The sequence below is a fragment of the Erythrolamprus reginae genome, chromosome 4, assembly GCF_031021105.1.
Source record: "Erythrolamprus reginae isolate rEryReg1 chromosome 4, rEryReg1.hap1, whole genome shotgun sequence".
Classification (NCBI taxonomy): Eukaryota; Metazoa; Chordata; class Lepidosauria; order Squamata; family Dipsadidae; genus Erythrolamprus; species Erythrolamprus reginae.
In genome coordinates, this window is record NC_091953.1 from 58,836,953 (window position 1) to 58,852,786 (window position 15,834).

The 15,834-nt window shown below is 38.1% G+C and overlaps 1 protein-coding gene across 12 annotated transcripts in view; it reads right to left on the reverse strand.

Annotated features, from left to right (window-relative positions):
- The window catches only part of SYNJ1 (synaptojanin 1), a 56,476-nt gene that overhangs the window by 17,275 nt on the left and 23,367 nt on the right, over positions 1 to 15,834 (reverse strand). For 8 of the 12 annotated variants that reach the window (XR_011558984.1, XM_070750337.1, XM_070750335.1 and 5 more), the window contains exons 17-25: positions 14,078 to 14,270; positions 12,149 to 12,307; positions 9,484 to 9,640; positions 7,048 to 7,165; positions 6,728 to 6,943; positions 5,487 to 5,565; positions 3,703 to 3,865; positions 2,675 to 2,887; positions 613 to 741 (exon numbers count right to left, since the gene is read on the reverse strand). Coding sequence is in view for 11 of the 12 variants with exons in the window: in XM_070750337.1 (XP_070606438.1) it covers positions 613 to 741; positions 2,675 to 2,887; positions 3,703 to 3,865; positions 5,487 to 5,565; positions 6,728 to 6,943; positions 7,048 to 7,165; positions 9,484 to 9,640; positions 12,149 to 12,307; positions 14,078 to 14,270 (1,427 nt within the window). In the remaining variant the exon portion in view is untranslated. The remainder of the gene's footprint in view (positions 1 to 612; positions 742 to 2,674; positions 2,888 to 3,702; positions 3,866 to 5,486; positions 5,566 to 6,727; positions 6,944 to 7,047; positions 7,166 to 9,483; positions 9,641 to 12,148; positions 12,308 to 14,077; positions 14,271 to 15,834) is intronic. The other 4 variants (XM_070750338.1, XM_070750336.1, XM_070750333.1 and 1 more) reach the window with 1 other exon arrangement.

The window sequence follows — 15,834 nt, forward strand, 5'->3', positions numbered from 1 at the left end:
CCCGTATATACATAATCCAGAGCAGCTATCTTATAGAAAGCTAAGAAGTCTTGCTAAAACTTCTGTTATGTGCAAATAAATAATGTGATTACAGAGAGAATTTAGTATGGAACAAAATGCGGAGATCCAATCTGAGTCAGTCACTGGGAAATGTGGAGAATATTAATTATAATTGGGTTTTGAATCAATAGAAATGATGGTTGTAACTGTTTCAAATAAAGCATGGTTAACACTATATCATCAGAATTGATAGAAAATGGGTAGACCATTAAGTAATAACAGAAGCAATTCCAAAGTCTTTCTGAAACTGCATCAGAAGGGTAGGAGGGTAAATATATAAGCCTGAGAGTCATCTGTTTTTTCCATGTCAAACCAAAGTAAAAAAAACAAAAACCTGTAGCCTTCTAGCTGTTAATGAGTATCATGACCCCAAAGTAGCATATCCAATAATCAGTTATGAATGGGACTCCAACAGCTACAAGACTACACATTTCGAAGCACTGTGCTGAATTACAATTCAACATATCTAAATGTGATGGATAATAAACTTATGTTATCTAAAAATAACAGAAAAATCTTATGTCTATACTGTTTTCATGTTTATTCCATTACCTGATGGAGGAGGGGGTCTTTGTGGTGGAGCAGGGCGAGGAGGTGGCATTCCTGGTCGAGGTGGAGGTGGGCGTTTTGGTTCCAAGCCTTGAGTAGACTCTTTTAGTTGAGTTATAGGTTGAAAGTCTACTGGTGAATGTGAAAATAATGTAAAGGGATAGTTCACAGAGGAAATAATGCTATCACTGTGTTAGTGTGTGTATTACGAAAAGCACTTCAAGGATTATACCTTAATATAATCTCACATTTTTGAGATGTTTGGTGAGCAGAAACCATATGTATATGTGTGTGCATGCACATCCCTCCCCCTAGAACTAAACTGGCACCAATAAAGGTTTCTTAGTTGCTTTGTGTATTTTTATTTTAGTTTCATATTTTATTTATGTTTTTGTATTTGGCTTTATGTACATTGAATATATTGTAAAAAGTCTACACACCCATGTTAAAATACCAGGTTTTTGTGATGTTAAAAAAAAATCAGATGAAGTAACCAGAATTTTCCCATCTCTAATATCACATAAAAGGCTATACAATTCAATTGAAAAACAAACTGAAATATTTTAGAGAGGAAAACAAAAAAGTACAATAACATGATTGCATAAATGTGCACACTCAAACTAATATTTGTTGAAACACTTTTGATTTTTTGACAGCATTCAGTCTTTTGTGATAAGAGCTTAACAGCATGATATTTCAGGCAACCTCTGATGATTGCTGGCTCTCTGCAGTTTAGCAGTTCAATTCTTAATAGCTCAAAGTTGACTCAGCCTTCCATCCTTCTGAGGTGGGTAAAACGAGGACCCAGATTGTTTGGGGTGATATGCTGACTCTGTGAACTGCTTAGAGAGGGCTGTAAAGCCCTGTGCAGTAGTATATGTCTAAGTACTATTGCTATGCTGCCTTTTTCTGGTGAAGTTATTTTTTTGTTCATTTGGAAGTTTGCTTTGGATCATTGTTGTGTTGAAACGTGGAATTCCTTTTTATCTTCAGAATTTTAGTAGAGATCTGAAGATTTTGTGCCAAAATTGACGGATATTTGGAACTGTTCATAAATCTCTTACTCTTGACTATAGCCCTAGTTATCTCTAAAAAAAGCATCCCCAAAACATTATGCTACCACTACTTTTCACTGCAGTTGTGGTGTACTTTTGATGATGCAGTGTTGTTTTTGTGCCAAAATACTTTTCTAAATTATGGCCAAAAAGTTCAACCTTGGTCTCAACAGACTATAACACGTTTTCTGATATGCTTTTGTCAGTCTTGATATAGGTCTTACAAAATGTAGCTGGACTTATGTGTTTTTTCCATAAGAAAAGGCTTCCCTCTTGCCAATCAAGCCCAGGCGAATGAATTATATGGGAGATTATTGTCACTTGTAGTACTTGCCCAGAAATTCCTGCTGCTCCTGTAATATTGTAGGTCTTTTGCAGGCTCTTGGACTAATTTTCATCTTGTTTTTTCAGCAGTTTTGATAAACATTCAGCTCTTGGTAATGTCACTACCATGCCATATTTTCTCCAATTATTGATGACTGTCTTCACTGTATTTCATGCTATATTGGAATTTTTTTTGTACCCTTCTCCTGACTGATGCTTTCCAACAATGAGATCTCTTTGATACTTTGTAACGGCCTAAGACCATGTCTTTTGCTGTAAGAAGCAACTATGTAAATGTTGGGAAAATTCTACTGGAACAGTTGAACTTTATATGTACTTGATCAGAGTCAATTTAATTGATGACAGGTGGATACTGATTACTATTTAACACTAGTTTGTATGTGATATGTTAATTCTGAACACAGCCACATCCTTACTTATAAGAGGATGTGCACATTTATGCAAACCAGGTTATTATACATTTTTAAATTTAATTTCCCCCCAACAGAATTCAATTTGTTTTTCAATTGAATTGTACAGCTTCTATATTATCCTAAAGCTAGGATTTTTTTTGAAGTTATAATTTCTTTTACATCTCAAAAAACTGCTTTCTATATTCACTATAGTTAATGTTAGTGCCTTTGAGAATGACAGAATGGAAGTTTGATTAATGAATAAATATCTACCTTGAGAAGACACCGGAGGTCCAGGCGTCTTATTAGGTGTCCTGCTTGGCCTTGATGGTAGAGTTGGAGGCAGACCCTCTGATGGAGTAGGGGACTGGCAGGGGCTTGAACGAGGGGAAGAGGCAGGTGAGGCTCCAAGATTAGAGCCTGAAGCTAGCTGTAGATGTTGTGGGATAATTTCTTCTACTTCAGCACTATAATCATCAACATCACCTTGAAATGAAGAAAAATATTCCTATAAATGTTACCACAATTGGGTGATACGCTGACTACCACAATTGGGTGATATGCTATAAAATGAAAATTATTATGCAGAAATGTCACACTTTAACATGTAGTCTCAAAGTTTAAAATGTGGATACATCCAGATTTCATTTATTTTAATGTCATATAGTGCAATGTGAATTATTTTAATTTATTTATTTAAGCACCTTTCAACTCCAATCTGATAAAATAAATGTTAACAGTTATATAAAAATAAAGAAACAGGAACTGATGGTAGACCTAGCTAAACTAAGCCTCATACAATTTGATAGGGAGCCCAGCTACCCTAATCCAAGGCTTGGGACAACAGTCAAGTCTTTAACTTTTTTGGTACACTGGCACAGTGGAAAACATATAGATATTAGCAAACTTATTGCTAATTAAATTATTGGAATCCTGGCATCTTGACAATAAATAGGAGCTTAACTATTATATACTCCTCAGTATTCTATTTGAAATTTAGGTACACTTTAACATCTCATTCTGGTAAATATGTGCCAAATAAAAGGTAATAATGACATATAAATTGTTGCTGCTAACGGTCCCATACAGAATCAATAAAGTAAATTTAGAAAAGATTTTGTTGATAGACAAGTTTATGAACTAAGTATAGGAATGTGGTATTAACAGATGAGAAAAATAGTTTTTATTCTCATCCTAAAATTCAGTGAATTCAATAGATTCGACTGTGATGTGTTATACATTAGCAATATGTGCTATAAGATAGCACCCACTGAACAGAATCAATCTTAAATCTAGCAAACCTTCCATATCGTAGTCTGCAGTAACTTCTGCATCTTCACACAGCAAAGTAGAACTTGTTGATGAAGGCAGACCAATATTAACTCTCTCCAAACTAATTTCATCTTCTAAACTCTGAATCCAATCAGGGTTTTTCAAAGAAATATTAGCAGTTTTCCCAAGAACCTGAATTTCAACCAGAAAAAATAGTTTACCCAATTTCTTAAAAAATCAAACCAAAACAGCTCCCAAAAAAGTTCTTTATACGGTAATTAAAGAGAAATGTACAAATTTGAAAAATTTAATTTGAAAAATTAACCAAGAAATACGAACATCTGCAGAAGTGTGCCCAATGATGTCATAACCTAAATGATATTCTGTCCCTTTTTGTTTGTCATGATATCCCTCATAAGTAGGATTTTATATGACACAATACAGGTAGTCCTTGACTTACAACTGCAATTGAGCCTAAAATTTCTGTTGCTGAATGAGACAGTTATTGAGTTTTGCCCCATTTTATGACCTTTCTTAACACAGTTGTTAAGTGAATCACTGCAGTTGTTAAATTAGCAACACAGTTGTAAAGTGAATCTGGCTTCTCCACTGATTTTGCTTGCCTGGTGGTCACAAAAAGGTGAGCACATGACCGCAGGATACTGCAACTGTCATAAATATGAGGCAATTGCCAAGCATCCAAATTTTTATCATGTGTCATGGTGTGCGGGAATGGTCCGAAATATGAAAAATGGTCATAAGTTACTTTTTTCAGTACTGTTGTAACTTTAAAGAATCAATAAGCAAAAGGTTGTAAGTTGAGGACTACCGCTATATATTTTGCTGAGGTTGCCATCATTGTGTCGAGCTGCAAAACAAAATGGCTGTACAGTAATGCCTCGTCTTACGAACCTAATTGGTTCCAGGGGAAGGTTCGTAAGACGAAAAGTTCGTAAGAAGAAACATTGTTTCCCATAGGAAACAATGTAAAATCAATTAATCCGTGCAATGAAAAAAAAACCCTCACAAAAAAACACAGCCGCCCGGCTCTCACCTTTTAAAACAGCCGGGGGGCTTCCCAGCGTCCTCCTGAACCCGAACGCCAAACCCGAACTTCCGGGTTCAGCATTCGGGAGGCCTCCGAGAAGCCCCCCGGCTGTTTTAAAAGGTGACAGCCGGGCGGCGGGGCTTCTTGGCGGCCTCCTGAACACCGAACCCAGAAGTTCGGCAAAAGTTCGGGTTCGGGAGGCCGCTGGGAAGCCCTGCCGCCTGGCTGTCACCTTTTAAAACATCCGGGGGGCTTCCCAGCGGCCTCCCGAACGCTGAACCCGGAAGTTCGGGTTTGGCATTTGGGTTCAGGAGGACGCTGGGAAGCCCCCCGGCTGTTTCAAAAAGCGACAGCTGGGTGGCGGGGTTTCTCGGCGGCGGCAGCAGCGGGTTCGTAAGAAGTAAAAAGTTCGTAAGAAGAGGCAAAAAATTTCTGAACCCCGGGTTCGTATCTCGGGTTGTTCGTAAGACGAGGGGTTCATATCATGAGGTACCACTGTACATGCAAACATATGTGGAAATAATTAGGGAAAATTTTAGAAACAACCACTTCACATTACTTCATCATTCCAAAGCTGACTCAGGAAGAAATATGTACATTGAAGCACAGTCCAGCTCAAAATTAGGTCCCAAATTTCACAAGAATGACTTATCAAATATCTAAACCTAATGATTATAGAATACTAAAATGAATCACAATGCCACACACTCTGCTTACATCAGAATTATTTACAGAGGTATAAATAGGAATATAAATGATTATTACCTCAATACCATCCAGATCCAAAACATTTAAAGCAGAGCTGCCTTCCAAAAATGTTACCCACATTTTATCTTCTACAAATCTGTAAAGTATAACAAATTTTAAACATGAATGACACAACATGCTGAAGATTACTACTCATCTATATTTTGTCTTTGTAGTTTGTTTTTTTCAATATTTCTACTTTGGCCAAACTGACTAGCATGATATGGTTACCTGAAACAAAATGTGGATGCAATAATATCTATAAAACATTCTAGAAAGTAATTTAAAAATTTATTAAAAAGAATGAAGAGAACCCTCCTGCCATTCCAATTTGGTTTTTCTATGAGCAGAATACTGGAAACAGTCATAATTCTTAAGACAACTTTATGTATTTAACATGCAGCGTAACACAGCTGACATATAAACACTAAGCCATTAAACTACTTCAAAATGATTTGGCATAGGAAATGTCCAAATATGTTACAAATTATTATTTACAAATGTTGATAAGTTAAACACTGCTAAACAAAACTGCCAATGCTGTTCAATCTATTATTCCCATACCATTCGGATTGTTTCAATGCTTCTTATTAAACAATATTATACTACAGTACATCACTTCTGATAAATATCCAATCCCAGGTATCTTCATATTTACAAGCAATGCATTTTATAGCAATATTTACAAGCAATGCATTTTATAGTATTTTCAGTTATAAGCATGGTCAGTATAAAAAGGCCTGAAACAAATACGTATAAGAAACTCTAAAACGAATACCTATAATTTGTATTTTATATGTCTACTGCTGAAAATATATAAGTAGCCTTTGACTTTCGACCACAATTGAGCCCAAAATGTATATTGCTAAGTGATACACTTATTATGTGAATTTTCTCCAATTTTACAATCTTTCTTGCCATAGCTGTTAAGTGAATTACTACACATGATTGTTTGGCTTCCCCATTGACTTTGCTTGTTAGAAGGTCATAAAATGGTGCTTTATTTTTTGTAACTTTGAATAGTCACTAAATGAACTCGTAAGTTGAGGACTACCTGTAACTGTATTATCATTAGTCTCATAAAAGACTATGTTGGGAAGCTTCTCTGATAATTGAAATAATTTTGAATTCTGTCCTACCATAATCTCCCCAAAATATTGTAGACAACATAAAGATTTATCATTTTAGTTTATTCTAAATAAAAGATTTTGAACATTTTAAGAAAAAGTTGCAGTATTTACAACTGAATTTGTTCTAACCTTATAAGTATAACTTCACCATAAGTTGCAAATTTCTGAAGAAGTTCATCAATCAAATTATCATCAAAAAAGTTATCTTCTAATGACGATCCTTTAATGGAAATCATTATAGTGCCATCAGGAGGTCCCTGAACTGCAATTACTTCCTTGTAAACTTTATGTCGCTCTTCTGCATCAACTTCAAAAATATCTATATCAATCAGTGCAACAACAGGCCTGAAAATATATAAATAAAAGTCATGAATTATTCCAAAACTATGGATCATATTGGAACAGTTTTTCAAAGGATGATAAGCTATTATGAAAGGATAAGTTCAGACCTGTGGTCAGATGTTTTTAATTCTGCCCGTCCATAATATAGAAGACTTCCTGGATTCCATGTGTAAAGAAGTTTATTTTCATCATCAAAATTGGAGTTCAAAAGGTCCATGTCTTCCGCTAAAATTAAAAAAAAATGTGATATGTTCTAGAGACCTCAGATTAGGACTACAAAGGGAAAAAGAAATCAGTCTGAAATTCTCACTTCAGTTTTGTACTGAAACATACATTCTACTGTGTTTCCTCTATAATAAGACATGTCCGATAATAAGCCCAACAGGGCTTTTTGGGACATAATAATAATAATAATAATAATAATAATAATAATAATAATAACAACAACAACAACAACAACAACAACAACAACAATTTTAAAAAAATTATTATTATTATTATTATTATTATTATTATTATTATTATTATTAATTAGATTTGTATGCCGCCCCTCTCCGAAGACTCAGGGCGGCTCACAACAATGATAAAAACAATATTATACTGGCACAAATCTAATATTAAAAAAAACCCTAAAAACCCTATCATAATTTTTTTTAAAAAAACTTTCTGGGGGAAGCGGGGACATGCCAAGAGCCTCTCTTTCTCCGGTGGGCACTCTTTTGGCCAGGAGAGCAAGAGCAAGTGGGAGGCTTGAGAAGCAGATATCCCTATTGGGTGGCTCTTCCTGCAGGTCATTTGCATGCACTGCCCTTGCCAGCATCCCCCGTCTGAAGGACGCCAGGAGGGAGGTGGAGGGTAACAGGCCTGAGCCAGCCAGTCAGTGAGTGAGGCGGTGGCAGGAAGCGGAGCCGAAGGGGAGGCAACAGGGACGTCTCCTTCCCAAGCCCTGTGCTCATCTGGGCTCTGCTTATGACAGTTTGAAATGTGCTCCTGTTTGTGAACCCACAAGCATAGGGCTTGAGAAGCAGACGTCCCTGTCACCACCTCCTCCCTTCCTCGTTTGCCGGCCCAGGCCTCTTCATCTTCCACCTCCCTCCCCGCAACTTTCAGACAGGGGAGGCAGGCGAGGGTGATGCATTCGAATGCCCTGCCGGAACAGCCATGCATTCCTCAGTGCTGTGTATGCTGACCCTCCTCTGCCTTTGGCTCTCAAGTAAAGCGGGAGGGGAAAGACACTCTTGCGGGCTGTGTAAGAAAGCCCATCTGTCAGTCAAACTTCCAGCCGGGCTGAGCCACACTTCCTTGTCTTTTCCAAACATCTTTCTCTCTTCAAAACTCCACCAGAAATGAGTGTTCGTGAGACTCTTGGAGCGAAAGGGGAAAGACTTCTTGTGTTGAGTCCAAAGGCTCTTTCTGGTACTTTGTCTTACATGCACTCTCCCCCCTCCTCATTGTTTAGAGGAGGATGCGAGGGGGGGTGGAGACAAGGAAGTGCATGCCTGGCTGCTTCTGCCATTGAGCTCGACTAGAAGTTTGGCTGCCAGCTCTTCCTTAAGCATCCCTTAAGAGTTTCTTCAATCGAGAGCCGGAAGTGGGTCAGTGGACACAACATCAGGAATGCAACGGAGTTACAAGGCCAATGTAGAACACGCGTCTTGCAGCCCACCTTGTACTACTGACACCCCCAAATTCCACCCCGCCTCGAACACGTGTCCTACCTGGCACTTGTACCAGTACTTCCATCATGTTCCTCAGTGTTGTGTCCAAGGTAGCCCGTTCTAAAAGAAAACAACTCTCAAGTTTGAGAAGTTTGATTGAACCTGAGAGACATTTTCTTTTAAAACGGGCTGCCCTGAACACAACACTGAGGAACAGAGGTAGGATGCGCGTCTCTTGGCCCGCCGCGCCCAACCTGCCATCCCCAAATTCTGCTCCACTGCAACATGTGTATCCTACCTGACACTGGTACCTTTGTCGTGTTCCTCAATGTTGTGTTCAGGGCATCCTGTTCTAAAAGAAACCGTCCTGCAAGTTTGATTGAACTTACAAGACTTTTTTTTAGAACGGGCTGCCTTGGACACAATGCCGAGGAATGTGACAGAGGTACAAGTGTAAGATAGGATGTATGTCTCACGGCCCACCCCATCTACTGCACCGTCCCAAAATAAACCATCTCCAATAATAAAGCCAAGAGCATTTGGGGGGGGGTAGGTAAAAAAAAGTAAGCCCCTGTCCTATTTTGGGGAAACATGATAAATATAATCTACAAACACACAAATTAAAATACTTGAAGCAATGAACTGGAATTTCACTGCAGAGCTTTTTTCACAATACCTATTTATTAGAAAGAAACTTTTAGAATGTATTCAATGCATTTCTAGTATTATAATGTTTGTGTTCCCACATGTAAGTAAAACCAAAAATATCCATGAATCAGATAAAATTATTTCTTATAATTGTAATACAGTACTTCCCATTTTTTGTACAGAACTAATCCTTGTCACACTACTTTGTATTGGTAATATTAAATTTCATTATCTGACCTGATCGATCAAAAGGCCATTTTCGTCTTCTCCACAATATCCGATCTGTCCAAGCTGGTGTACGACATTTTTCACTGGTATCGTAGTCATCCGAAAATAAATCGTATTTGTACGTAGGAGCAAAAACTACTTTTCCCTCAACAAAGCCTCTAAATATCTGTAGGAAGGAAACTAGAGCATTAGGAAAACTTTAATATTATACAAATATCATACAAAGCTACAAAGCAAAACTTATCCTTGCTGTATAAAATTTATTAATGACATTCTGAATATTATAAGTGGTATTAATACCTTAATTGACACTGCTAATAGATTAGATAGAATTTAGAAAAAAAACACTGTCTACCACAAAAAAGAAAAAAATCCGAACATAAGTGCTGCAGACTATATAAATGACAGATATATTTGAAGAAGTGACAAAATATAATTATTAAAAATAGTCAATATATATTTTATGAATGTTGGTGTTAGGGATTTTTTTATTCCTATGATCTCCATGGCTCTTCAAAGATGGGGAAAATGTGGCATTTTACAATACTCAATTGTACTGTATAATAAAGAGAACTGCATAGTAAAATCTAAAGTATCTTTGATGGGAAGGCCAAATTGGTATGTGCAGGTAGGCCTCGGTGGGATCGATTGAAGTGAGGAGGTCCCCCTGCCGAATTCCATTTAAGAAGGACTGAAGCATCTGCTTCTGTTAAAACAATGTAAGTGCAATCAAGGAGCTGCGATGGTACTTCTGGAGCCAAACTCCGTGGCCAGACCAAAATGCTTCTAGACAGCTGAAATAAAGGATGGAGCCACACTGCTGATGCCAATACAAGCAAGAACATGCTTACTTAGATCAAAGGGCCCTCAGCTGGAGGCTTGGCAAGCAGAGCGAGCCGAAACCCACTATCGCACTCAACCCAGCGATTATAGATGAAATGGTAATCTGCTGGGGAGAATAACTCACATAATCTACTCGATGACAGATGGAAAAAAATACCTCAAGAATGGGAGCTGAAAACACAAGTCCAATCTTGTCTGAGGACTGAGTCAAAGAGGGGGAATTAAGGAAGGGGGGCGAAGATATACAATTTGTCAGGCAGTGCTCATTGGTTGAAGGGACGGTGTTACCCCATTCTTGGAGGTTAGCTCCACCCACTATGGAGAATGAACTTCCAGTTTTCGATGTATGCATGGACATGGGTTTCTAGCATGCATGCACATGCGACAATCAGCTGGCTGGCGGGCATGCTCACAGGAAAACAGAAGACCAGCCCTTCCAGTTTCCAGCACACACGAAGCTCAGCTGATCATCACATGTGTATGTGTGCCAGAAACCTCAGAGAGGATGCCAGCTGACATGACTCTGTGTGCCACCTCAGGCACGCATGCCATAGGCTTGCCATCATGGTATTAGGGAGCATGCTTTCAATTTTTTATTTGCATGATTTTATTCTCACCAGTCAAAAGAGAAATCCACAAGTGTTTTAAATCAATAGGCTATTCTCTTTCTCTCAGCAGCTTCTGAAACATTTTTTACACTTTATTATATACACTATACAGTATCTTCATTTAAGCTGCATAATCATAATCAAACTATAAGCTGCTATCTTATTTGGATTCAGCTTCCATTGACTGAGGTAAAGTGATACACTAAACATCAAGAAAGCAATATCTGAGCAGAACAAAGGCATTCAAATGTTACTTAATTTACCAATACCACATGTACAATATATGCAAACTATGGTTAAGACGGGAGCTTATAGGATCTTTGGCAGATAAAATAAGAAATATCAAAAGGTTCATTAATATCAAGAACAAGAGGATCCTAATGGCCCAGTAGCAATGAAAAATAATAGCTTTTATAATAAAAAAAAACCCTAATCTTTTCAAGTTGTGCAAAAACAAAGAAGGCAGTTCTAAGGTTTTCTTTGCTTAAGTGCAATTAAAAGACGTTCTAGAGCAGTGGTCCCCAACGTTTTTTCCACCAGGGACCAGTTTCAGCAAGACAATTTTTCTATGGCCCAGTGGGGGCCAAAAGGGGCGTGGTTGGGGGCGGGATTAAGCATGGGGGTGCTGGTCCTCCCCGCCCCTCTTTCCCGCCATCGTCCTGTGGCCGGCAGAACCTGCCTCCCAAGCCCTCTTGCCCAGCGGGAGCTAAGCGCTGGAAAGAGGGGGTCAGGCTGGCCCTCCTGCCTCCCCCCAGCCAAAAACGCAAAAGCGCCCTGCGGCAGAAGCCAAAAGAGGCTTGAGCCTCTCGGTCCTTCCCGCCCCTCTGTCCCATCCATTGTCCTGTGGCCGGCAGAACCTGCCTCCCGAGGCCTCTTGCCCGGCGGGAGGCGAAGCGCTGGAGGGAGGGGGTGGTGGCATGAGGGCCGGCAGCTGCTGACTCCACGGACCGGTGCAACATGCCCCGCGGCCCGGTACTGGTCCGCGGCCCGGTGGTTGGGGACCCCTGTTCTAGAGCCTCAAATATGAACTGAAAACTTCCTATTTGCAAACAGAAACATATTAATCTGGGGCGCAAAATAGCTGATATGACCCACCAGACTAGTCATACTTCTAAAAAGCCAGGTAACTAACCAGCCTTTGATACTGAAAATATTATGCAACACTCAACAGTTAACAGCAAAGAGAAAAACCATAAATCTTTAAAGGAAATATGCAATGTTACCTGCCCTGCATTTTTCTGATTAACAAGTTGATCTCCTGCAATAAGAGCATCCCAATTCTGCTGCCGAATTAGTTCTTTTACTTCCTCATTAGGAAGATCTATACGATAATTAAAATCTCCACACCAAAATACATAGTCATGTGAAAACAGCATTCTGCCCTAAAACACAAGAAGAAATCAGTGCAGCCACTTTGAATTTGGACACAACACGTATTTGTTATTAAATTACAGTACAGTACAGTTGACATACAACTGTTAATTTTATGAAATTTTGAAGTTACAACAGCACTGAAGAAAGTGACATATGACTGATTTTCACTCTTACGATCATGGTAGCATCCCCATGGTCATGCAATCAAAATTCATATGCTTGCAATTTATATTTATGACGGTTGCTGTGTCCTGAGGTCATGTGATCACCTTTTTGACGTTCTCAAAGGCCAACGTGGAAGCCAGATTCACATGTTGCTAACTGGTTAACTACTGCAGTGATTCACTTAATAAGCTTCACACTTTTTTCCCTCCTTCATTAATCAGGTCACCGCGTCTCTGGACCTGGTCATGACAGCCAGTTTCTTTTATGCTGAAATTGAGGGGTTCCTCCTATTACAGCAGGGGATTGCTCTTCTTCCCGTCACCTCTGGTGTATCTTCTCTACGATGCCCACACCTCCAGAGCTTCACATTCGCCTCACTAGCCTCCAGACATAGTAAATTGGACAGTGAGAAGAGCTCTGTTCTCCTGCTCCGTACTAACCTGCAAGTTCTTAGCTTTTGAAATTTTACTACACACACACGTGTATGGTATGTGTGTATGTGTGTAGCTTTTGAGATTTTGTGTGTGTGTATGGTGTGTGTGTGTGTGTGTGTGAGAGAGAGAGAGAGAGAGAGAGAGAGAGAGAGAGAGTTGATTTATAGTTGTCATGTCTCTGTTGGAGTCTGACTCTGCAGCAGAAGATGAGCTGAAACAAGAACGGACAGTGAGTGAGAGGGCAGCTCAGACCAGGAGCATTAACCACCCCCTTCTGATGCAAGAGCTTGGAGAGTGCAGAGGAGATGGGATCAGCTCCAACAGAGGAGCCCACTAATGAGGAGTGGGCTCCACCCAGCTTTACCAGGCACACTTGGGCAATGAGACTTAAGGAGTCGCTGTGGGGAGGGGTATTTGTTGGGAACAAAAGTTTAGTTCCTGGAGTGTTGTGTGCTGATGTTTGAATCCTAGCTTTCCTGTGTGGTGTTCTGGACTGATTATCTTTTGTCCCCTGAATTCTTCGTTTTGTTTTTGTTTTGCTAGATAAATTTGGGATTTAGTGCGGTGCAGACAGCACTGCATTGGACTATTTGCGACCAAAGGCTGTTTGAAGTTTGTTTGGGGGAGATTTGGAGCAATAAAAGGGTCGGTTTGAACTGCCAGCTGTTTGTGTTATATTTGTGCCGTCACCCTGGGTCATCACAATAAGTGAGAGGGCCAGCATATAAATTAATAAACAAAATAGTAATAAATAATCTGGCATACTTCATATATATGCCAATTTTTAAATGCACAGTACCTGCTCCTTTATACTCACTGCAGCAGATCACTTTTATTCCCCCCCTTTTCTGCATAGATTTATGGTAATGTTATAATATTATTCATTAAAAACTAATAAAATTAAATTTTATTTTTACTTTTAAAATATTCAAAAAGTAAATGCATATTAATAAACAATTTTTTCAATTATTATTAAACAATACCTAATTGATTATGGAATACCAATTCTTTTATTGAAATATAAATAAAAGTACACATGAAAATCAAATCTTAGCCTCTGATTATAGTTTCTTTGCACAAACATGTTCATGTAACATTTATTGGGGGCTTCTTAAAATTCAATATTTATTAGAATCTTTTCAGACAATATCTGAGTTAGGAGATTTAATTTCATCTCACCATTGGGAAGCTCAGTTTGCGACATATTTCCACAAAATCTTCATTTCTCTCCTTGACTTGTGACTGCCCTGCAGCAAAGTGACTGCATACAAAGCAAAGACTGGATGTATGAAACAACATTCGAATAGCTACTGCACCCTTATTGCCAGTAGCTCCTCCCATACCTGTCTTCACAGTGTCTACTGCAACATCCCTAGGATGAAAATTAAAACAAATTGAATTAGATAGTCAAAAGATGTAATTTGAATTTTTTTGTTCAAGTTTTCAAAGCATTCAACTCTTATCACTTGCAAATAATTATAACTATGTTAGGTGATCAGAATCTATCATCACTGAGTATGTTCAATGGTCCGGCACAATGATATTCATACAATAGTATAGTATTTTACCAAGAATATTTATTATTATATCAGTTTCAATCTGAATTTTTGGGTTCATGCTGGTTGGGAATATTTTGATACTGTTTGAATAGAAAATACAATGGGAAATATTTTTTTCCAATTTTGAAGTGAGGGTTTTCTCCCCTCAGAATATCATATGTATTTGTTATAATATACCATGGACAGCGCCTTAGAACAATTATAACTATAATCAACTTGGTAATAGAATAAAATACTGTATGTATTCCTTAAAAATAAAGAGCTTTCAAGATTATTTTGTAACATAAAAAACATTTTAATAATTAATTGTTATAGTATTTAAACCACAACAGGGTATGTTAGAGAGCTTTTCCTTCAATTATGAAGGTTTCGAGCCTTCTGTATCAAAAATTGGACTTTTGATGCTAAAAATCCACCTTTGTACTCCACAGATATTCCAATCTTCCTGCTTTCTACGAATACACCATTGCTTAGTTGAACTCTATTATTTATTAACTTGTTATTCTTATTTCTTTCACTCAGTAAATGTTTTATCTTCCCATTCCTATTTGGGCATGACCAGTCACAAAATACTGTTTTGTCACAATGGTGATCAATGAATTTGTTCACTGCCACCCTGTACATTATCTGATATCTCAATTCAGTATTGTGAATTGAAATATACATACATACATACATACATACATACATACATACATACATACACACACCTAGTCTTCCTTAATTTTCTAAAGAGCTAACAGAGGGTAGGAAGTTATGCAAAATGCTATGACTTTATGGGTGATGCTATGACTTTACTTGCCATACACCAGCTTTTTTAAAATGAAAAATTAAAGAAATGTTAAAAAAAACAATTAATGAAATTAATCAGGAAAACCAAACCCCAAAATGCAATATATTCTATTTGTATGGGGAAGGGATGGGTGGTGAGGGAAAGCTAGGATTCATTCAGTTTGTGCACAAATAGAAAAGCAATGAGGATGAGAAATTCAAGTTATATCAAATCCAGGGATTTTATGAGGGACATATAATATAATCTGTTTGTTACAAGCAGATCTCTAACTTCTCTGACACACTCTAAAATGCCCTATTGATTGTCTCCTGCGTCTCTGTTTCTCTCTCTAGAGAGCTTTCTATAGTGCATTTTATAGCACGAAAAATATTTGCAAGCACATACTAAATGAAATGCATATCAACACTTTTTTCTCTTTATCAGTTACTTTGGTAAGTATAATCACAGAAAAGTTGATTGTGACAAAAAAGTAAAAATAGGATAGGAATATTCATTGTCTGTGGTAATCTCTGTTAGCTTGTTTCATGAAGGTTTTAATATGTAGCTGGAATACACACATTTAAGTGATAAAATGACCTTTAACA